This window comes from Gadus chalcogrammus, chromosome 18 (assembly GCF_026213295.1).
Source record: "Gadus chalcogrammus isolate NIFS_2021 chromosome 18, NIFS_Gcha_1.0, whole genome shotgun sequence".
Lineage (NCBI taxonomy): Eukaryota > Metazoa > Chordata > Actinopteri > Gadiformes > Gadidae > Gadus > Gadus chalcogrammus.
The window spans coordinates 17,944,753-17,969,617 of record NC_079429.1 but is presented as its reverse complement, the minus strand read 5'-3'; the positions used below and the strand labels follow the sequence as shown (position 1 = coordinate 17,969,617).

At 44.2% G+C, this 24,865-nt stretch overlaps 3 protein-coding genes across 3 annotated transcripts; 1 reads left to right on the top strand and 2 right to left on the bottom strand.

Annotated features, from left to right (window-relative positions):
* Positions 1–15: 15 nt before the first annotated feature.
* LOC130371056 (myeloid-associated differentiation marker-like protein 2) lies at positions 16–864 on the bottom strand. The gene has a single exon (XM_056576684.1). It carries the CDS (start codon positions 862–864, stop codon positions 16–18), a length of 849 nt encoding a protein of 282 aa, XP_056432659.1.
* Positions 865–1,404: 540 nt separating this feature from the next.
* On the bottom strand, positions 1,405–5,704 carry LOC130371055 (C-C chemokine receptor type 7-like). The gene is made up of 2 exons (XM_056576683.1): positions 5,695–5,704; positions 1,405–3,157 (listed from the first exon to the last, which is right to left on the bottom strand). The coding sequence occupies exons 1-2, from the start codon at positions 5,702–5,704 to the stop codon at positions 1,926–1,928; spliced, it is 1,242 nt and encodes a 413-aa protein (XP_056432658.1). The 3' UTR covers positions 1,405–1,925.
* Positions 5,705–14,052: 8,348 nt separating this feature from the next.
* On the top strand, positions 14,053–22,976 carry LOC130371270 (receptor activity-modifying protein 2-like). Its single transcript, XM_056576990.1, has 7 exons — positions 14,053–14,289; positions 15,308–15,409; positions 16,060–16,176; positions 17,053–17,154; positions 17,290–17,406; positions 19,180–19,333; positions 21,636–22,976. Exons 1-7 carry the CDS (start codon positions 14,253–14,255, stop codon positions 21,880–21,882), a joined length of 876 nt encoding a protein of 291 aa, XP_056432965.1. The 5' UTR covers positions 14,053–14,252; the 3' UTR covers positions 21,883–22,976.
* The last annotated feature ends 1,889 nt before the right edge of the window (positions 22,977–24,865 follow it).

Here is a 24,865-nt window from a genome sequence, read left to right as displayed (position 1 = left end):
TGGCGGGGTCCCTCGCTAGCGAGCCTTGATGGACATGACCAGGTCCAGTATGTAGAGCAGGAGGTTGAGCAGCGCGCCGGCCATGACCACGTGGAGATCCCCCAGAGAGCAGCCGCTGCAGAAGTACCTGCTGTCCTCCCTGCGCTCAAAGTAGCCCCAGTAGCCAAACACCGCCCAGAGGATGGCGGCCGACAGGTACAGCAGCGAGGCCACAACGTTGTACACAAGCTCCAGCCACGCCTTGGGCAGGAGGTCGCGGAGCAGCTTCACCAGGTTGAACAGGATCAGCACCACGTTGGCCAGCAGGCAAACGGTGAACACGAACAGCGCCCACATCATGCCGGCCGACCGGTGGTACCAGTCCACGTACAGGAAGTAGCTGGTGGCGGCGGTGAGCAGGAGGCACGCCACAAAGGCCTCGGTGAAGCGCAGGACGCCTCTGAGGCGCGAGAGGTAGCCGCTGGGACACTTGAGCTTCTGCAGGATGGCGTCCACCAGGAAGGCGGCGGTGGCGGCCAGGGAGAAGGTCACAACCAGGATGCTGAGCACACAGTGGAAGCAGGCGTAGCCGGTGGCGTAGATGATGCTGGCAGAGGCGATCATCAGCGTGCAGATCATGGTGAGGCCGCAGGTGAGGTCGTCCCAATCCGGGAGGAACATCTTCATAAGCACATTTATCTTCAGGGCCTCGGCCACCGTGATGAGCAGCGGGATGAGGAAGCAGAAGAGCCAGACGAAGTCGCACCAGACGCCCCAGGGGCTTCCCATGCCCCCCCGGAACAGCACTAGGATGAGGGCGACGCCGCTGAAGATCATCTCCAGCAGACGCAGGATGCCTCCGATGCTCTTGAAGGGGCCGCACATGACCTCGTCGATACAGTTATGATTAGAAATGCTGTACCTTTTTTGTTGTTGCTTCCAAGACAGCAAATTTGCAATATTTCAGGGGAAAGATACGCGCCCGTTTTGCAATGAATCCAGTGGCCAGGATGTTTTCTGTTCTGAGCAGGAGTTGCTCTGTCTGGCATGAGGTTAGCGAGAGGGGCTGCGGCTTTGTTTGATTGCCGGGCCTCCACGGCCCTAACATGGCCAGTGTCGCTGGGCTGTGGAGTATTCTAAACAGGTGGCTGCGCTATCAGCTGCTGTACGTTTTTATTCAAATCTTAGCGTAGTTAAGTATATTGAGATTGCAATGCACTCAATGTGCTCTTTGGATAGTGTCAGTGTCTTTACGCATGGAACCAACTTTAAACTCTTAAACCAACTGTATTTTGAACTACATTTAGACTCAGCTAAAAACCTGTCTGCTTACTAAAACATATTCTGACTTGTCTAGCTGTAGAACTTATTGATTTAAATGTCAACCATAGCGTCCTTTACAAACCCATACCAAACTGATACGGCGTGACACCTGTTAGTAGCACAACTCAAAGACAACATTTTCTGTGTATCAAGAAGCTTTTATTGGTTGGATTTCTCATTTTGAACATTTATTGTGGGCAAACCTTGAAATTGGGGATGCATTGTTATTTAATATCAATCAAAAGGAGAATAAAGGTGCACTTTTCCTAGTGGTTATATGGACGCTGCTTTTTGTAGGAACAATGTATGCTTTCATTCATGTTGTCCAGGATTACTATCAAGTATTCTAGTTTAAACTGTACTGTTTTAGTTATTTATTATACTGTATTAATAATTGCTGAACTTTTGTGATGTATTATGTATACTGTTATTATAGTTGTGTATGAATGAACTGTATTTTAATACACTTAATAGTATTACTTGTAATGTGGATTTTATGTGGACCCCAGGAAGATTAGCAAACTGCTATGGCATAAGCTAATGGGGATCCTTTAATAAAATAAAATAAAATAAAATAAGGGCTGCAAATTTGATGGAATATAAAACGAGGGCAATACTTGACCCTACAATCCAAACTCTGATGCAGTCGGAATATCGGAAGGTCTTCCAAGGGAAAGGCTTTGGAGGGCCGTCCTCATTCCTGGGAATCCATTGGCACATCTCCACCAGGGGGAGTGAAGGGTCGGTCCGGAGGAGAAGGTGGGGGAGAGTGGTGGGGGGCAGGGATAGGAAGAATAAGAAGGAGAGGACATTGAGCTGCTTTTCGCTGTTTGGACCACTGGGGGGCGTTGGGGGTGGAGGCGGTGCCTGCGGCAGGCCGTCGCGTCCGCCAGCTTGCGCAGGTCGCTGCGGAAGCGTGAGCCCATGAGGGCGTAGAGGATGGGGTTGAGGCAGCAGCGGCTGTACGCCAACGTGCACGTCACATACTCCAGAACCACACCGCAGAACGCCACCGCCGCCAACTTGTGCCATTGCACCACAGTGTGGGGCAGCTGGAAGAGCAGGAACACCGCCACCAGCGTCACCATCAGCTTCAGGGTCCGCTGTTGCCGTCGGCTACCCCTCCGCTTGCTCAACCCCTTCTCACCGGGCCCCGCCCTCAGCATCCTGCCCACGCAGGAGTAGCACGTCACCATGATGACGAACGACAGGCCGAACACGACGATGAGCGCCACGGAGGTGACGTGTCTGACCGTCGAGCTCTCCCTCATCACACAGTGGTTGTCGCCGCCTTCCTGCGACACGCCGGCGTAGCGGAGCTCCGGCGTGGTCAGCAGGAGGGCCGCCAGCCAAACGGCGAGGGACGTCAGCTTGCCGGCGGCCAGCAGCCGGCCGCGCAGCCGCAGCACCCCCTGCGGCCAGGCCACCACCACCAGGCGGTCCACGCTGATGCAGGCCAGCAGCAGCAGGCCGCTGTAGGTGTTGAGGGCGTAGCTGGCGCGCGTGGCCTTGCACAGCAGCTCGGAGAACACCCAGCCCAGGTGGGTGTCCACGCCTTGCAAGGGCAGGGTGAGCAGCAGCAGGAAGTCGGCCAGCGCCAGGTGCACCAGGAAGACGTCGGTCATGGAGCGCAGGTGGCGGCGGCGGTACAGGCCGAAGGTGGTGATGACCAGGACGTTCCCTGCCACGCCCGTCAGGAAGATGAGGCAGAACATGAGGGACTGGAAGGCCCTGATGGCCGCCACCTCCTCATCCTCGGGGTCACACCTCTCGGGCAGGCCGCCATCGTCCTCCTCAAAGTAGTCGCCGCTGGAGCCGGGCTCCCAGTCAGTGTACTGGGGGCTGGTCTGCAGAGCTGGGAGCCATGACGTCAACACCAGTTACAGTCAGTGGACATCATGGAGATGTTTTCAATGTGCTGTGCCAGTAATAAAAAAGAGGATAGCCTTCATGCACGATGTGTCTTAATTGATATTTCCTTACAACATTAAGACATAAGCTATAGCCTTGGGATGTGATTGTGGGATATGATAAACATATCTCAAGCACTTCAGGTGTCTTTAACTAGTTCTACAAATGACCAATACATCATCTTCAGTTAAGAAGGACTCCTAGTAAACTAGCAAAAGAAATAGCAAATCAGGGTAAAAGTCACATAAGCAGATCTTATAAGTTTTTCAAAAATCTCTTTCCAACCCTAACCCTTTCAGGACGAGAATAGAGTGGGATAGACTATCGAGAGCAATACAGGGATCGATTATGGATTAATTCTGTTGCGTTTTATTTTTTTGATGAAAAACAATACTCACTTGTGATCCTCTCACATCATATCATACATTATAATTATATATAAAAAAAAAAAAAGTGATGTGAAACTGGTACTGACTACCTGTTTTAGTCAAGGTAGGCCGATCTTAATCTGTAAGTGACTGGTTTAAGGTGGGGGTGTAGCAGACACCCGTTGGTTGTCTCCGTATGACTCAGATTGCGTGCCAACTGTCTATATATCTTTTCTACCTCCAGACTCCCTTCATTTGATCTCTTTCACCAGTGCTTGTTGGCACTGCTGGTGGTAGGGCATGTTGGTTAGCTTTGTTTACTGTAACGTGTTTGGTGGCCATAATCCATCCTTTTTCAATCGACTGGTTGAGGGCAAAGGGAGTGACGTCATGAAAAGGTAAGAAGAGCGACTGAAATATGTCTGTTGATAACCATACAATTGTTTAAACCAGCCGTTCGGTAGGCTACGTCAAAAAAGAAGGGATTTAGATTTGGAGGAGGTTTTTCATTTGACTGAATACCAAACAACACCTATTAGTTTTCAGTAAAATAACAACACATTGTTAAATAGATCCACACACAATAGTTGATGTCCGATCACACCCTAGTCGAGCCCGTCTCGACTAGGGTGGTCAATTTGGTTAAAGCAAGACCCCTTATCACTGCAATATGTTCTGCACCAGAGAAACGTGACGCGGCCGCGTGACGCTGTCCCACGCACACCAACACACACACGCGCACACACACACACACGCACACACACCAAGAGAATCAAAGTACTGATGTACACGCTCCAGTACTCAGGTGAATCTTGTCTGCGAGCTGGGGTTGGTTCGCACACAGAAAAATCCATTTAGGATGGAAAAACATTGTTGTTGTCCTTTTTTAGCCGTTCTCCTCAGCGGTCAGAGGATTCACATGCGCTTTATCAACTTTCCACTTGTCTGATCACGTGAGGATGCTTTTCTCAGCCTCAACCAAAGAGTGAAATACACATACTGTACCCCGGAAATCCCAATAAAGACGTTATAATACAGCATCAAAATATGCTCCCCATATTCTTATATTTTGATACTGTATTATAACATCTTTATTGGAGATTTTCAGGGGTACAATATGTGTATTTTACACCATGGATCAATAGTGTCGTCATGTGCAGAACCACTAGGTAGCAAAATCGAACAAGGGAGCAGAAATTGGCAGAACACCGGACGAAGTTGAGGACATTCATTAATTCATCACTGGATAAAAAAGGACAAAAACACGGTTTTTCCATCTTTCATTGAATTTTCTGTGTGCGAGCAAACCCCAGCTTCTAAAATTCACCTGATTACTGGAGTGTGCAAATCAGGACTTTGATATTCTCCGTGTGCGTGCGTCTGTGTGTGTCTGTGTGTGTGTGTGTGTGTGTGTGTGTGTGTGTGTGTGTGTGTGTGTGTGTGTGTGTGTGTGTGTGTGTGTGTGTGTGTGTGTGTGTGTGTGTGTGTGTGTGTGTGTGTGTGTGTAATTATTCCTATTGTTTTTGTTTTGTTTGTTCATTATTACTACATAAATAAATATTTTACCTGTTAAGCCCTTTGAGACTGTAATGGTGATTAAGGGCTATGCAAATAAAATTGGATTGAATTGAATTATGAATGATGTAAATATATACATAAAGTATTCAGTGTTACAGGACTTACTATAGCATTATACCTAGTATTATCTACGCAGGTACGAATACTGCTCATAGGTCAGGACTGGATTCTTATTTTTCCCATAAGCCTTAAAATTTATCTTTGGATTTTCAAGCGAGTAGAGTATAAAATATGTGTTTTAATGTTTTACCTAAAACTTCAGGTCAACTTGTGTCGTGGAAATATCAATCATAACTATAAATATACAATCACATACAAATTATATTAACCTTGTTTATATAATTATTACATTAGAAGAAACTGTATACATTCTCCCTGTAACTTAAAACAAATCCCCTCCTCTCTTAAACTGAGAGAGGTTAAGTTAATTCGTATTCAAGTTCCCACTGGAATCAGTAAGTCTGGTTTTGTGACCAGGCCAATCGACTGACTTCTTTGTTGTATAAACTATTTACAGCCACCATGTTTTGCAAACCTGCAGACATGTCCAATAACCACCCATTGTAATGCAAATTGACTTGGCCTTAGGTCACTCCCACTCCCTACCCACAATGGAAACGTTCCCTATAAGAATGTTGTTCACCTATTGTTTCATCGAATGTGTTCTTGGTAAACTTTGCTGCCAGTACTTTTCCCATGATCATGCTTTAAGATTAAATCAAATATTTCGCTGTCCGACGTGTCCGTGAGAGAACTTTCTCTTCATCAAAGGAAACAAATTATTCCCTCATCTCACCTGCTATCATACATCAAATAGTGACGAAATGATTTGATTATTCCAAGATTCACTGGTGAAATTGCTTTTGAAAAAAATCAAATGTATATTTTTTGTTTACCAATTGCTAAGATTCATATAAGAATAGCATTTATGACCACCTAACACAACCCATCCTAAATATGAACTAATAATACAATTTTAAACATTTTTGCGACATTTTTACCAAAAGGTTCAGTAAATGTCTAAATTAATCCTAAATCAAACAAAGAAAACATAGACTTTCAGTCGTGCGATTCTATTTCTAATCTACAATCTCAATAATCATCCATGCAATAACTAATATTGACTCATGGTCCATTTATGCATGTCAATGACATAATAAATATTATAATTGATGCAATCTAATCCCCTAGATTAGAGAGTAATTCCAGACTTTTACCTGTGACGTGTGTTGTAGCATGCATGTTAGGATGTCATCCAATATGTTCTACGACCTGACAAACCTAAATTAGCCTAACGTGATCCACTTCCCCCAGCCACACCCCTTCATCCAATCAGGTGCCAGCAGGGGCGTGGCCAGGAACAGGCACTGCTACCCTACTTTTCTTATCTTACACCTCTACCACTTTCTCCTGTATCTCCATCTGGATGACAACTATTACAAAAAAATTGTAATATAAAGTGTACATTTAACTCTAGGGGCAATAGGTGAATAACATTTAGGAGTGCATCAAATAAAGAGGCAAAATCAAACTTGCAAACTTCAAAATAAATTTTAAATTTTAATTTGAAGATTCATTGAGCGAAAAACAACGATGAATATGTTAAAGGTACAATGTGTAGAATGTATTAATATATTGATCAATTGTTAATTTAATCTAAGTTTAATTTAAGTTTTTTTTAAATAAACGAATCTATATATATCTGTAGTTCATGCTTGCTGATAGATAGAAGCATCAACAATCCCATTAACTCAGTTTCACCCTACGCCAGAACTTTTTTATATTAACATAGCTATTCCAAGGTGTGAACTTGCCCTCTGTTGTGGGGAATAAAATGACAGACACTACACTATTTGCGCTCTTGCCTTGCAGAGCTAACAACATACCTAGCAAACCCCCAGAAATCCCTTGGTGCATTGAGGCTATATAGTCCAGTCATTTTAAGCCAAAATGGGGGTCAATCTAGAAGAAATTGCAACAGAAGCAAACTCAACTGATTTTGTATCCTCAATATAATAATAAATAATAATAATACATTTAATTTAGAGGCGCCTTTCAAGACACCCAAGGTCACCTTACATAGCATATAGTCATCATACATTTTTTAAAAAAACAAGACATTGTGGAAAAAATAAATAAATAAATAAATAAACGTAAGCAATAAGAAATAAATAAAACAAAAACAAGACAAAACAAAACAAAACAAAGAAAAAAAAAAAGAATCAAAACAGTGATCAGTTAGACGTTGTGTGCGAGTTTGAACAGGTGAGTTTTGAGTTGTGACTTGAAGGTTGTAATGGTGTCTGACTGTTTTATGTGTGGGGGGAGGGAGTTCCAGAGCCTGGGTGCTGAACAGCTGAATGACCGGGCACCCATTGAAGTGAGTCGTGATGTGGGGATACATAGTAGTCCAGCAGAGGTTGAGCGGAGGGAGCGGGAGGGAGTGTATTCTTGGAGGAGGTCGCAGAGATAACTGGGGGCTAGGTTGTGGAGAGCTTTGTAGGTGAGGAGTAGGGTTTTGTATTGGATGCGGTAGTGTACTGGGAGCCAGTGAAGTTGAATGAGGACAGGGGTGATGTGGTCAGATGATTTGGTGCGGGTGATGATCCGGGCGGCTGAGTTTTGAATGATCTGCAGTCTATTGATGAGTTTGGTGGGGAGTCCGGTGAGGAGGGCGTTGCAGTAGTCTATGCGTGATGTGACAAATGAGTGAACTAGGATTTCAGTGCTGGATTGGGTCAGTGATGGGCGGAGTCTGGCGATGTTGCGGAGGTGGAAGAATGCAGTCCGGGTGATGTTGTGAATATGGGGTGCGAATGAGAGGGTGTTGTCCAGGATGACGCCGAGGCTCTTTACTTTGGAGGAGAAGGGTACTGGGAATCCATCGATAATTATGAGTGGAGCTGGGGTGTGTTGTGATTTAGTGAGGGTGGATTTGGATCCGATGAGCAGGGCCTCGGTCTTGTTTCCATTGAGTTTCAGGAAGTTCCTGCTCAACCAGCTCCGGATCTCTTCCAGGTACGTGATGAGGGAGGTGGGGGGGATGGCAGCGGTGGGTTTGGTGGAGATATAGACCTGTGTGTCGTCAGCGTAGCAATGAAAATGGACCCCATGGTGACGGAGGAGTGTGCCCAGCGGGAGGAGGTAAGTGGTGAAGAGGAGTGGACCCAAGACTGACCCCTGGGGGACACCCAGTGAGACACCTGAACACCCAGACTTGTGGTATGTCTGGGTGTTAATATGTCCTGAGTAAGGGAAAAAAAGGCCAGAAGAATCCCATTAGGAGAAAGTTTTGGAAAAATAACTAAATATAGCCTATTCATACGCCTAATCATTCATGCAAAAGAATAGGGTAAACATTTTTATTTTTAGATATCACCATGAAAATAGCAAGACATTTTCACCTGGCTATAACCAATGTTTAAATCTGTTGTGGTATTTATCCAAATTAGCACATACGTAATTCGTTTGCCCGTGTTAACAAACAATTTAAAAACACTTGTGATACATTTTAGGTTTGTCTTGATGTACGCAATCAACTCAGTCATTTCATTGTGATATCTAAAAGTAAAAAAATGTACCCTATTTACCCTATTCAGCAGCTGGGAATTTACAGCACCAGTATTGGGTATGTAGTTGGGATCACAAAACCGATTGAAAAAAGTTGGTGAAATTGCTTTTGTCTAAAACTTGGAAGGACCACAAACACCCACACTTACCCTTTAATATATTGTATGCCTATATCACAATAAGTTTCAAATTAAACCGGCTCAGAGAAACATTACATCAAATCTTTTCACATTGTTCTCAAAAAGTGTTAAGGGTAAAAAGCCAAATTTCTTGACCCACTGATGATTAGATGATTGATGATTTAAATTCTAGCCCTGTCTATTGCCCTCTGCCTCTCATCCCCCCTGCATTGTCATCTCCATCCACCCCTTTACCACAAGTCTGGGTGCCGGTTTAGCCATTGTTGGTCTGGCGATGGTTGTTTGTGTGTGAACATGTTTACTGCTGAAGTGGTTTCCTTGGTACCGAGGATCCAGACTGGTCATGGAGGTCATAACCGTGACGTGTCCTTGGTGGGGCTGGGGTCAGAACAGGAATGAGCAAATTAGGAGTTCAAATAAGTTCACGTTACCATTATACATAGGACTGCATATTTGGTAGTTCGTGTCTGCAATCAGAACAAGTGAAAAGCCTCTGCTTAGTACCTATGGCCTTAAACAAAAACATTTCTCAGTTAACCACACACAAAAACTAGGGTGTTACCTTTTAGTTAGGGGCTGGCAGATGGTGTGAATGTGTGTGTGTACGCACACATTTGTGTGTGTGTGTGTGTGTGTGTGTGTGTGTGTGTGTGTGTGTGTGTGTGTGTGTGTGTGTGTGTGTGTGTGTGTGTGTGTGTGTGTGTGTGTGTGTGTGTGTGTGTGTGTGTGTGATTGTGGTGATTGTGGTCAGGGTAAGGTTCTCGCTGCTCCCCACAGACCATGCACTGAGGACAGCTGGGCTAAGGTGTGGCCACTCTCATCTAAATCATGGCTCTCGTGTTTACTCAGCTCAAGTTGTTAGTAACAAACGTGCAACACCCACCACACCACAACTGGCTCAGGGCCTAGACTCAGTGCCCACCATCCCTCTCTCTGTGTGGGAAACAAGTTGTTGTCTGATCTTGATCGCTGGCTGCTGGTAAACTTTTTACCCTTCACCTAGAGACGTGTTCAGGTCTCGGTGTGTATTGAGCTCAAGCTGCCCCGAAGAGAAAAGAAAGAAAGCTTTCAAAATACTGCCAGCATCAAGGCGTGCCTGTACTCTATGGGTTATGTTTACCCAGAGATCGACTACCGGGTTACATGGAGAAACAGTTACCTTGGGAGAACGGTTAACCTGAGAGATACAGTTAGCCAGAGAGGGACAGTTACCCAGAGAGGGACAGATACCTGGAGGGAGATAGTCATCTGGAGAGACCATTAACCATAGAGAGACAGTAATCTAGAGGGGGACAGTAACCCAGAGAGCAGCAGTTACCAAGAGACAGGCAGTAACTCTAACCTGGATTGACAGTTACCTGGAGAGACAGTTAACCAGAGAGAGACACTTACCCAGAGCTCTGAAGTAACCTGGAGAGAGACAGTTATCCGGAGAGAGACAGTTACCAGAGAGCAGAAGTAACCTGGAGAGAGACATTCAAACGGAGAGAGACAGTAACCAGAGAGTAGAAGTAACCTGGAGAGAGACAGTTAAACAGAGAGGCCATTACCAGAGAGCAGAAGTAACCTGGAGAGAGACAGTTACCTAGAGAGGGACCATTGTCTTTAGTGAGACAATGACCCGTAGAGAGACACTTACCTTGAGCAAGTGTCTTGGAAATAATGATGTGAGAGTTTAAACACTAAAAACTTCTTGTTATAGCGAAGCAGTTTAGTTTAAATAATTCAGCTGAATGACAACACAATGCAGCCATCAGTAGCTGGCACATAATAATATATTTACCTGGAGAGAACAGTTACTGGATAGATATTTACCTGGAGAGTTTTTACCGGGAGAGAGACAGTTAATTGGAGTGAAACACTTAGCTGGAGAGACATTTACCTGGAGAGAGATGGTTACCTGGATATAAACAGTTATCTGAAGAGAAAGTTACATTGAGAGAGTTACCTGAAGAGATATTTACCTGGAGAGAAACAGTTACCTGGATAAATATTTCCCTGGAGAGAGACAGTTACATGGAGAGAGACAGTTACATGGAGAGATATTTACCTGGAGAGAGACAGTTACATGGAGAGATATTCACCTGGAAAGAGACTGTTTCCTGGAGAGAGAGACAGTTACATGGAGAGATATTTGCCTGGAGAGATACAGTTACATTGAAAGATATTTACCTGGAGAGAGACAGTTTCCAGGAGAGAGACAATTACATAGAGAAATATTTACCTGGAGGGAAACAGTTACCTGTAGAGTAAGCGGGTGGGGCCATCAGGTCAGGTCCCAGTCAGTCAGACTGTCAATCAGTCTATCTGTGTACAGTCAGTCTGTCTGTGAACAGTCAGTCTGTCTGAGGTCAGTCAGTCTGTCTGCGGACAGTCTGTCTGTCAACAATCAGTCTGTCTGTGTACAGTCTGTCTGTCTGTCTGTCAACAGTCAGTCTGTCTGTGAACAGTCAGTCTGTCTGTGTACAGTCTGTCTGTCTGTGTACAGTCTGTCTTTGTACAGTCAGTCTCTCAGTCAGTCTGTCTGTGTACAGTCAGTCTGTCTGTCAACAGTCAGTCTGTCTGTGTACAGTCTGTCTGTCTGTGTACAGTCTGCCTTTGTACAGTCAGTCTCTCAGTCAGTCTGTCTGTGTACAGTCAGTCTGTCTGAGGTCAGTCTGTCTGCGGACAGTCTGTCTGTCAACAATCAGTCTGTCTGTGTACAGTCTGTCTGTCTGTCAACAGTCAGTCTGTCTGTGAACAGTCAGTCTGTCTGTGTACAGTCTGTCTGTCTGTGTACAGTCTGTCTTTGTACAGTCAGTCTCTCAGTCAGTCTGTCTGTGTACAGTCTGTCTGTCTGTGTACAGTCTGCCTTTGTACAGTCAGTCTCTCAGTCAGTCTGTCTGTGTACAGTCAGTCTGTCTGAGGTCAGTCTGTCTGTGGTCAGTCTGTCTGTGTACAGTCTGTCTCTGTACAGTCAATCAGTCAGTCTGTGGTCAGTCTGTCTGTGTAGAGTCAGTCTGTCTGTCTGTCTGTCAGTCAGTCTGTCTGTGTATAGTCAGTATATCTGTGTATAGTCAGTCTGTTTGTCAGTTAGTTTCTCTGTGTATAGTCAGTCTGTCTGTGTATAGTCAGTCTGTCTGTGTACAGTCAGTCTGTCTGTGTACAGTCAGTCTGTCTGTGTACGGTCAGTCTGTCTCTGTCTGTCTGGGTACACTCAATCAGACTGCAGGGTCCCATAGGAGCCTCATGGTAAAGCACAATCTGAGATATTATAAACTGGTTGGTTTTTTCACAATATACTTTCTCTCTGCTTCGAAATTGCATTAATAATTTAATTGCTATGTTGTTTATTATCTGTTAATATTAATATTTGATATGAAATTATGTATATAATTTCTAGTAGTCTAGTAATCCTGCAGGAAGCATTTAAGTGTTTTTGTTTGTATTTTGTAAAACAGGCTATTTCTAAACTATAAACTCTCTCCCACATTTATTTCCCCCCTCCTCACGTTATCCTTAACGTGAGCTTTATTCTTTGTTCTGTAAACCGTGTTTGCCAACCATGCTGTTAGCATGGCCCGTGTAATAGACATAGGCGGGGGCTTTTTAATACTTAATAATTATATTAAATATTTAATAATTATTTTATTATCGAATTATTATGTAAATTTATCACTTACTTTCTTGTACATTCTGATTTCAAATTCAGTATCAATATATTATTGTGTTGTTATTTTTATTTAAAAACATAAAGTACAATAGCCTACGTATGTAATTTCCCCAATTTATATTCCTTTAGAGACAAGCATTGGTGCACTTAGGGGCCACGGGGCCCCCACACTTTACCAGTGTTACACCAATTCTTTACTCCACAACAGATACATCACAAGATGACTGTTCATGCTTTGCTAAGAATGGGATTAAAACACATTATCCAAGAGTAAAATGGCGATGAATGAGAAATAATAATAGATCAATAATACAATAATTAAACATTATGAATTCATATAATAAATACAGAATAAAGGCAATGTGTGAGGTGGATATCTTGCCTGACCTGGGAGGTTATGGCGCATTCAGTAATCAGAGTTGTGTCATGTGTTCCCCGGTGTACAATCACTCCATCAACAGTTTCCTCAGACAGGAAGCTGGGCACACAGTGTTTTCCTAGCCCCGCCCTACTCACTCATACACACACACACACACACACACACACACACACACACACACACACACACACACACACACACACACACACACACACGCACACGCACACACGCACACACACACACACACACACACGCACTCATGCACACACACACACACACACACACACACACACACACACACACACACACACACACACACACACACACACACACACACAGGCACAGGCACACACTCACACTCAAGCAACACAGCCACCCCAAGGAAATGTCACATTCAATGAGGCTTGTCATAGTGGGAGGGAAATGCCCAGTGGCTGTTGTTCTTGTCCCCGTTATTGCTCCAAGGGCTTGATAAACCTGCACTATTATGCATGCACACACACACACACACACACACACACACACACGCATACACACACGCATACACACACACAAACAGTAGTCCATAGGGGCAACCTAGGAAAAGACAAACAATCTGAAAAATTCCCATGTTTACAGCGCTTCCTTTTTAACAGTAACCATGGTAACCTTCACCGCAACCCACGAAGATAGACTTCAAACGTTTTGAAAGAACCTAATGACTGTATGTTCTAGTGTCCTCTCTCGATGTATTTCACCGTCCCTCGCCCCATGCCTGGTTCTATCTCCTCTCTGAATTCTTCTGTTTAATCGTTTCTTTCCAAATGAACATTGCCGTGGCATTTTTATTGAAACATTATATTGCATTACTTATATATGTAAATATCTGATTTATTATATTATAACATAATCCATGAAATACTTCCAACACATTGAAATTATGAAAAAATTAAATACAAAAAAATTAAAACAAAAGACAATTGCAATTGGAAAGTTTGAATTTCTCTCTGTCTCCCCCTCTCTGTCTATCTTGCCTTCTCTGCCTCACACAAAATAACACACACACACAAACACACAACACTTCCCCCAAACACACACACATGCGTGCTAGGTAAACGAGCGGTGCCAACAAAAGCAGGGCTGGACTAACTTCAGACCCACTCTGCTCCCAAACCCAGAGGACAGACGTCTTGGACAGGATATTGACCTGATTTAAGACTGACGGACTCAGGGCCTGAGGTGCCTACTCACAGATCAACTGCTGCCTATCAGTTCCATGCCTGATTATTTTGCCTTCTGACCGGCTGCTACTGCCACTGATTGACTCCTTACTACCTGATTCAACAGTCATCAACAGCCATCTATCAACCACCATGCTTGTCCACCTGCTCTTTACCTCTCTATTCTCAGGTACGATTTGGCTATCGCTAATTTATTACAACACACGCTCTCTTACACACACGCACACACACAGGTACAGACCCGGTGTAATCTCAGTGGAGATCAGTATACTATCAGCCAGGTTCGGTGGGCATTTCCTGCCAGATTCCTTTGAGAGTTTGAGTAGGACTGCGTGTTTGTGTGTGTTGCTGTTTTTCTCTGAGCAGTGACCCACTGGGGCAATGTTCATGGTAGAGAGATTACTTTTAATTTGTCAGTCATTGACTCATTAGTTATTAGTCCTAAGGCCTTCATAGGTCTCTGTATCTGCATTAGACGCGTAGAGAGTGCCACTTCAGTAATGAAATGACTTTCAAGGGACCCCTGATTTCAGAGCCATCTACTGAATTCAGGGGTTTGTTTTTAGCGGTTGAATTTAGAACTTTATATGTTGTTGATAGGTTGCACAACGAGCATAACAAGCACTTGACTAACACTAATGATAAATACAGAAAATGACAAACTTTGTCTTTCTGGTTCATGTAGCTACTCTGCCCACCGTCCAGACATTTTCTAATTATTATTTTATTTTGTAAGGAGGTGCACCAAGTTTGAATGTTTGCTTTGACTGTTCTGGGCCTCACTTGTAAGCTGCTATATAACTTCATGTATTGAAACCCATCTAAAAGTATCCTTTATAGCAGGGGTCAGCAACCTTTTGGATGTCCCGTTGCCACTTTAGAATGTTTAAAAATAATTCAAAGACCCCCGTTACGCCTGTAACGAATTTCATAATATGCATTCATTTATTTATTGCTTTACTGTAGCTTCTCGTCTCCCTGTCTAGAGTGACAATGCAAAAATATCATCTACATGCACACACACAGACACACACACACACACACACATGCTTATCTTTTTTGTTCAAATGTATTTAAATGACCTGGGCACAAAATAAAATGTATTCGTACAGATTGTGTGCGGCCCCTGTCAGGGTTGCCAACCTCTGCTTTATATTTGAATAAAAAACATGTTTTTCTCCTGGCAGGTATTCGCTCAGGCAACGTGACAAACAGCTCAGGGAGAGAGGAGCTGAGGTTGGGAGGGTCCTTAGAGGAGAGCAACCTCACCTTGGTTACAAAGCATAATGGTGAGCAGAAATATTAGCAGAAAAAATTGATCAGTCTGGCCTAGATCCTGTTTTTTTGACGGTACGACCAAATCTCAGTTCATAGTGAACAGGGAGCATCACAGTCTACCCTAATTAAAAAACGTTCCTTGACTAAGGAAAGGTTAGCAATCTACGAAGCATGGTAAACCACGATATACCATGGTTAAAAGGTTAAAAGAAATCAGTGACTTTTCTAAGACTTTTCTAAGAGTATGTTTTTGTTTACTTCCGACCAGATTCAGCAAGTGCCAATACAGCAAAAACATCACTCTGATTGGCTGAATTTCTGAACTTCAGACAAGGCTGCAGCCATATTTTAAATGAGTTACGCACAGCAAGGCCCAGCCTGAGCTTTTACCAAATGCAAAAATGAATATCTCATGACGCCAGCATCCTCGACACCACTTGTAAACTGTTTTGCATTGAAGATGCCCCTACCCCTAGATTAGAAATGTGCTATTGTATGCATAGCTTCTCATTGGCTGGTCATAGGATAACCCTGCTGATTAGCTAATGTACACACCAGTCCTCCGCTTGTTGAAACTGAACTAACGGGGTGTTAACAGAGAGCTGAAAACAACAGCGGTACTCCTTTAACGTTCCCATAACGACCACCATGAACCCTGAAGGTACGGTGGAGCTGGAGCGGGCTCCGTCCTCCCGGGCCTCAGAGGAGCTGGCCCAACTGGAGGCTCCGTTCGGTCTGCCTCCTGACGCCAAACTGAACCTGACCACAGAGGAGGACGGTGAGAATCATCTACCGCTTCCTCAAATCATCTGCCTCGTCTTCCGCATATCATCTGCCTCGTCTTCCGCATATCATCTGCCTCATCTTCCTCATATATAATCTCCATATAGGCCCATCTCAGTCATCTTCTTAATAAGAAGATGACTGAGATGGGCCTATATGGAGATTATATATGAGGAAGATGAGGCAGATGATTAGAAGGACGATGAAGGTGAGATGAGAAGTTCTTATCTCACCTTCGTCCTCCTTCTAAACTCGTCTTCCTCATTATCAGCCGCATATTATCTTCTGCCTGAGCAGTGAGGAGAATGTGATGTTTACGTTCATCTATCGTTTATTAATAATGGTTCAAGAATATTAATTATCACTTCTGCTAGATATTTAGCTTAAATTCATCAGAGTCATGGGGAGAGAGGTCGTGGGATGGGCGAGAGTTCATGGGATCAGAGGTCATGGGATCAGGGGTCGTGGGATGGGAGAGAGGTCGTGGGTGGGGAGAGAGGTTAAAGTCCTGTTCCAGGGTCCTGTTCCAGGGTCCTGTGTTCCAGGGTCCTGTTCCAGGGTCCTGTGTTCCAGGGTCCTGTGTTCCAGGGTCCTGTTCCAGGGTCCTGTGTTCCAGGGTCCTGTGTTCCAGGGTCCTGTTCCAGGGTCCTGTTCCAGGGACCTGTTCCAGGGTCCTGTGTTCCAGGGTCCTGTTCCAGGGACCTGTTCCAGGGTCCTGTCTTCCTGGGTCCTTCCGCTCCTCTGTTGATCAGATGATGGGGTGAGGGCGAAAGACCCAAAAACGGTGTGAGGGCCCGTGTGCCAGCGTTAAGGTCCCGTGTGCCAGCGTTAAGGTCCCTGTTTAATGAAGACCATGTTTTTCTCCTGGCAGGTATTCGCTCAGGCAACGTGACGAACAGCTCAGGGAGAGAGGAGCTTAGGTGGGACGGGTCCTTAGAGGAGAGCAACCTCACCTCGGTTACAAAGCATAATGGTGAGCAGCAATATGAGCACATTGTCTGGTCTTTTCCAACAAATGTTCAAATGATATGACGGAATTTCAGTTCATGATGAAAACAACAGCGGTACTCCTTTAACGTTCCCATAACGACCACCATGAACCCTGAAGGTACGGTGCAGCCGGAGCGGGCTCCGTCCTCCCGGGCCTCAGAGGAGCTGGCCCAACTGGAGGCTGCGTTGGGTCTGCCTCCTGACGCCAAACTGAACCTGACCACAGAGGAGGACGGTGAGAATCATCTACCGCTTCTTCATATCATTTGCCTCATCTTCCCCATATCATCTGCCTCGTCTTCCTCATATCATCTGCCTCATCTTCCTCATATAATCTCTGTATAGGCTGATCTCCATCATCTTCTTATCTCACCTACATCGTCCTTCTAATCTCGTCTCCCTCATTATCTTTATCAGCCTCATATCATCCTCGTCGCCACATCTTCCTCCACTAATCTTCTGCCTGAGCAGTGAGAAGACTGTGTTATTGACGTTCATCCACTGTGATACAGAGGTTATTAATAATTGTTCAGGAATAATTCATTACCACTTAAAATATATGTTGCAATGTGACAATGTGTCATTAATGACACAAGGGCGGCAGTAGCTCAGGAGGTAGACCGGATTGACCGGAAGGTTGCTAGTTCGATCCCCGGCCCCTTCTAGTGTCGAGGTGTCCCTGAGTAAGACACCTCACTCTGATTGCTCCTGACAAGCTCGCTGTCAGGAGAAAATCAGGGTGAGGTGTCTTTGGTTGACCCCGCCGTCGGTGTGCAAATGTGTTAGTGAATGGTTGTAAGTCGTTTTGGATAAAAGTGTCAGCAAAATCCCCTAAATGCAAATGTAAAATGTAGTGCAGTTCCCACTAGTGCATTGGCCCCTTGTTAACTTTGGTAGAAACTGAGACACAGACTAAGAGGAGGAGGGAGCACATTCTGTAGCCAGCGGTGCCCAATGGCACAGGAAACCTCCCAAACAAAGGAGATGAACATTCGAGGCTGTGAGGGCTTCTTTTGATCAAGAAGATAGATGGGGTCAACCATAAACATGCTGTCCCCTTGCCTCAGATAGAGGAATCCCTCATCTCCCTGTCTAGAGAAGATTGGTACTGTACCATTGATCTGTTTAGCTACTGGCAGTTAGAGGTGGACCCAGCTGATCGTTAGATAAACTGCAGAATGTGTCAGTACTAGCCACTAGCACAACAGTTATACTGCATGCTGAGGAACAAACTGATTTGGGAACATCCAGAGAATGGGAGGAATGTCTGTTGAAGGAAAGCTGTTATATGAACATCAACCAGACTATATTCCTGTTAAAAAACATTCCTCTGCTTCACTCAGGAAACAAACCAATCATCTCTGTCGACACTTTCGCCCTGAGAACCTGGAAGAGTTGATCTACAAAAAGCATGAGAATTTGAGAATCTGGGAATTTACATTGTATTCTTATTGAGCTTTAGTAATTTTTAGTTGATAACAAAATTATGCTTTGCTGTTTAATATTTTCAGAAATAACATGAATAAACTAAAATGAATATATGAGTTGAACTCTTCTCAAAGCAAATTCAAGCTAATAAATTCAAGAAAATGAATAATCCCCCAAATGTCCCCCCTCTCTGCTGCCCCTTCTCTGCCATTGAGAAGTGTTGCCGTAAGGCCCCTGTGATTGACGGGCATGATGGACTCCCAAAACCTCTCAGGGAAGAGAGGCCCTGATTGCTCAGAAATTAACCTTAAATCCAAACGGTCTCATACGGAGGCGGGCTTACAGTCACCCAGAACAGATATTGTCAGCGCAACAGATCTGGCGGTGGCATTACCAAAAAACGATACTCAAATGACAGCTATTGCTCAATTTTATCAACAGCACCTTTAAGGAGCATGTAGGGGTTTAGGAGGAAATCCTAGCCTAGGATACCTACAGGTAGTGGACACGGAGATTGCGGAACCAAGCACCTTTTTACTAACCATTAACTACAAAACCCTGCCTCCTGCCACCCCTCCAGAAGATTTCCAGGATCAGGAGGAGATGTATCCTCACAGACATTGCCACCAGCAGTTGCTGGAGCAGTTCATCGACAGACAATGTGGCTGGGAGTTTGAGGACAAAATGGAGGCCATCGGGGCCCAGCAATGGTGCTCCTTCGACCATGTCATCAGGTGAGGAGACATGGGGTGAGAGGTTGTGGGATGAGAGGTCATGGGTGAGGTGAGAGGTAATGAATGGGGTGATATGTTTTGCGTGAGAGGTTGTGGGTTGGGTGGGAGGTCATGGCTTTAGTGAGAGGTGATGGGGTGAAAGATGGGCCGAGAGAGCCCCCTCCTTCTCCTCAGTAAAGCCAGTCAGTTCATTAGATGGAGAGAGTGATAGAAGAATGACAATAGAAAGAGTAGAAGACAGGAGATGGTAGGGTAGAGTGGACGGAAGGGCACACTAGAGTTAACCAGACAATAGAAAATCTTAAACAGTCAGGGATATAATGGAACGGAGTAGAGTAGAGTGGAACATAAAGAACATAAACAACTGGGATATAATAGAACAGAGTAGAGTAGATTAGAACACAAAAGAACGGAACGGACTGGGATAGAACAATCCGAGTATGGTTCGTTCTTTGAATATTCCGATTTAAAACAAAATCAGAAAAAACAATTAACTGTCGTTTTTTGTTTTTTTGTGAAAGTGAAAAAGGAATAAACAAATAAACAGCATTTTATTTTGTGTTTTGTGTGTTGGTTTTTTGAACCCGAAACAGAAAAACAAAAATAAAAATAAAAAGTTATAGGCTACACCAGAAGGCAGCGAAGAAAAAAGAGCCAACCACCTCAACCAGCAATAGACTGTCTAATTATATTTAGCCTTAGTTATGGATGCACTTGAACCTTATGGTGATTTTATTCGTGAACCATTTGGCACTGGAAAGACACACGACGCGATCAGTACCGCTCTAAAGCAATCTGGTGTCCCGAAGTGCTCTGTTATGACGGTGAGGAGGTTCTGTGTTGAGCACAACCTTCGAAGAAGAAATCTAGTTTCCGATTTAGTTTCAGATCGTCCACTCGCAGACTAAGTCGCCGGCTCCCACGGAAAACAATAAAGCTGGCCATTGTAGAATGCGAGAGAAACGATGGAACGTTTGAACGTCTTTATATGTATTTTCTTTTAATCCGCGTGCCCTTTTCCCGGCATTCATTGCGGTTTTATCTAAATATCACGCAAACTAAACAAGCAACTGGATTATTCAGTTTTCCCGTTTTGATTTAAAAAACAGAAAAATACCGTTTATTTGTATATTCCTTTTGCCCTTTTTCGGCTTCAAAACCAAATCAGAAAAAAACAAAAAACGGCTCTGTTAATTGTTTTTTCTGATTTTGTTTTAAATCGGAATATTCAAAGAACGAACCATACACGGATTCAGAACCCAACAAATCAGATAACACGTTGATACCGCGTTAGCAGTTTCCTACATAACACTTCCTCTATGCACGGTTAAGTGCAGTCGGCATTAGCATCACACTCTGCCCTGACAACAGACGTTTCCTCAACTGATAGGAGAGGGCCCTGAGACACACACACAAACCCACACTGCACAATGCATGAACAAAGAAGCACACACACCAACACATATATTATGCAAACACACACGCACACACACACGCACACACACGCACTTATATTAACACATATTAAGAAACACGGACAGGTTAGTATGCACACACATTGATGCACTGTTACGGCACCACCACATGGTCGGAGATGGTACCAAATAACACATAGGCTGAAGACAAATGGGCTGCGTTGGAAACAATGAATTTATTTAAGCATTGCTTCAGACACATGGTGGGATGGTTATTAAATCAACGAAAGGAAATGGAACAAAACAGAAAGGAAACTCTAACTAAACCTAACTCTGGGGCCGGGGGAAAAAACTATTTTCCTCCCGAACAGAAAGAAAAGTAGGCGAGTCTGCCGGGTCTTCAAACTACGCTGCTCTAACCTGAACTAATAACGTGAAAACAACCGTCGCCAACCACCAACGCATAAATGATAAGAAAAGCAAGAATGTTCCCACATGAGAAATTGGGGCTTGACAGCAACTTGCAGACAGTAGATCAATAAATCATACACATAAGACACAAAGTGCCGGCGTGGCACAGCGTGAAATCTGACTCCGGTTACTGTTTTCACGCTGTGCCATAAATGAATGAACTAATTGTAATGAGTTTGTTGTTCCAACGATTGTTGGAATAAATGAATGTTTCATTGAAGGAATTAATGAAATAGTGTTTGAATAAATAAATAAAATAATGTCCGGTTTGAATGGATAAAATAATGTTTGAAATGAATGTATGATTGCAAAAATGTTTCAATGAATGGAGTAATGTTTCAATTAATGAATAGAAGGACATTGGGGAGGGACCTGTCTTATTGCTGCTGATGTCCCCGTGTGCCGCCTGGCTGCAGGCCCTACAACGAGCTCACCTCCTGCCTGGAGGAGCTGTGTGCCGCGCTGGACTGCTACTACCCCAACCCCACCGTGCAGGAATTCTTCCTCCTCCGGCACGCCACCTACTTCCTCCACTGCCCCGAGGAGGGCGCGGCGCTTCCCGACGCCCCCCACGCCCTGGTGGTGGTTCTGACGCTGGGCCCAGTCAGCCTCATCCCCCTCCTCGTCTACCTGGTCATCCGGAAGAGCAACGGGCGGGACTGAGTCCCCGCCCCAGCACAAAACTAGAGGAATAACTACAAGTAGCACTGGAGTTAACATGCTAGATGGAATTATTTTTAAATGAGCATTCAAGCAATCATAATGCTGTAGCAATAAGTGGCATCAAAGCCAACACATTGGCTTGGAGGGAAATAACCTGAGAGCTAGAACATAACACTGGTAACTCTATGAATGCATACATTATGATTCACTTTTATAGGCAAATGGTGCACGGGTTGATATCCATTCATGTATTGTTTCATCTGATCTGAATTAGATGAATTAATGTTTAATTCTGGCGAAAATTTTACCCACAGCGAACTCTTCCAAATCAGCTTTTTTTAACCACTAATATTGCTCAAAATTGCACCAAACCTCTGCAGTAGCATGATTAGGGTCCCTACACATCAAACAAAGCATCAACAACTTAGTTAGCATACCGGGAGTTTATTAAAAAAGACAGTTTTCCAAGTTTGTGCACACAAGTCCACACAAGTCGATAACCGGCTGGTAAATAATTTAATAGAGGCGCCCACAAATTTAACTTAACAATCTCCCTTCCTGATACTTAAAAGAATTGCCGCCTCTATTATATTATTATTTACGTTATTATTTACGTCAAATTCCTATTTCCATCCCACTGCAAATGGGGACTTTGAAATATCATCAGTTTTATGCCTATTTACTCTAATGTTATGAATGTTTTTATGAAAGTTGATTGCTTCACTTCCTGTATGTCTATGACCCCCATGTTGATATTCTTTGTAACCTTTTGAATATCATTTACGTCTATCAATCTTAATTGATTGAATTCACGCAATTATCTAGGATTATCTAATACAATTAAATGAATGTATAAAATTAAGCACTGGAATGGCGTGTCGGACTAGTCTGTCCCAAATAAGAAGAATAAATGTCCTCCTTTGGTCACTCCAATTCTTTATTGAAAGAAAAGCTTCCTTCACAGTAAAAACAAACACACTGCGTTACACGCAATGCCAAGCCTTTGATTCAGACAACATACACAATGCGTGGTTTAAGAGATAGCAGCATCCATACTAATCACCATGGCATGACGAAATAAGCTACTAAACATCATCTACATTCGCTGGACGAAGATTATGAAAGTAAAACACCCATTTCTCGCTAGAAATGTTATCGAAACGTTATTAATTCCCAAACTATCTTTTCAATTCAACTCAACTATGTCAATATCTCCAGCCCCTCCCCAACTCACTCATACAACTTGGAAGCACAAGTTAAAGTAGCATCTAGCTGCAGCCCTGGAGAAGCCTGTGGGGTGATAGAAGATACAACCACGGAAAAAAAAACATTGTTCTACCTTACCATCACCCTGACAATAACACTTTCCATTGCCATAACATAACCCTAACCTTAAACCCTAAATCTAACCAATACCCTTACCTTGACCCCTTAACCTTCCCATCACCCAAGCCTTGTCACCTTAACCTAACCATAACTTTAAAAAATAACCATAACCATAACCTCAAGAACTGACCATAACACCTTAACCTAATCTTAACCATAAATAGGTTGATTGGCCAGAATACAAGCCAATCAGCTGGACTCGGTCCAGGGAGGTGACGTGGGAATTTGTCAAGCTCCTCCCCTTTCGCTCTGCAGCCAGCACCAATTGGTTGATTTGGGTCAGATTGACAAACAACCAATAGGTTGGAGATCCTTTGCTAGGACATTTACTGCGACTTATTGAATTCACATCGCTGGGATTGAACCCAGTATTTTGAAAATAACAGACATACATAACATACCGAGTATTGGTGAACAGAATGGAATATAATGAATCTGTCAGTGAATTGATTTTCAAACAAAGCTGTATCCTGTGAGGGAGATAATGGGTTGAAAGCAGTTTCACCCTTCATAAGCAGTTTCACCCTTCATAAGCAGTTTCACCCTTCATAAGCAGTTTCACCCTTCATAAGCAGTTTCACCCTTCATAAGCAGTTTCACCCTTCATAAGCAGTTTCACCCTTCATTAAGCAGTTCCACCCATATCGTCTTGGTCTAAGAGGAGCCAGACGCTGCGGTCCACAATCATTTCCTGTGTGAGCAGTCTTAATTAATGTGTGAGACGCGGTGAGGGCGGGGCAGAGGAAGGGAGGTTGTTTGGGGAACAGCCAGCATTTGCATCAAGCTTCCCCGACGACAGACAATTCCCGGCTGTGAGGAGAGAGAGCCCTGAGATAAAGGGAAATGCTTTCCCTTACCCTGATGCAAACACAAGCAAATACATATTAACACACATATTAAGAAACATTGAAATACTGTTTGGGTTAATTCATCCAATAATTTATGAATGAAATAATGTTTGATTGACAGGATGTAAGGTTTAAGTTAAGTTATCTTTTATTTATCCCCTTTTCAGGGGGAAATTCTTCTCTGCTTTTGACCCATCCAGGTAGCCGTGGAACACATACACACACAGAGGTCCACACAGAGGTCCACACACAGAGGTCCACACAGAGGTCCACACAGAGGTCCACACACAGAGGTCCACACAGAGGTCCACACAGAGGTCCACACACAGAGGTCCACACAGAGGTCCACACACAGAGGTCCACACAGAGGTCCACACACAGAGGTCCACACAGAGGTCCACACACAGAGGTCCACACAGAGGTCCACACACAGAGGTCCACACAGAGGTCCACACACAGAGGTCCACACAGAGGTCCACACACAGAGGTCCACACACAGAGGTCCACACAGAGGTCCACACAGAGGTCCACACAGAGGTCCACACAGAGGTCCACACACAGAGGTCCACACAGAGGTCCACACAGAGGTCCACACAGAGGTCCACACACAGAGGTCCACACAGAGGTCTACACAAAGAGGTCCACACAGAGGTCCGGGGGACTCCTGGAGCAGTGGGCTTCTGCGTTGCAGCGCCTGGGGATGGGGATTTCAGGCACCTCATCCGTGGGGGCTCGGGATCGAGCTGGCC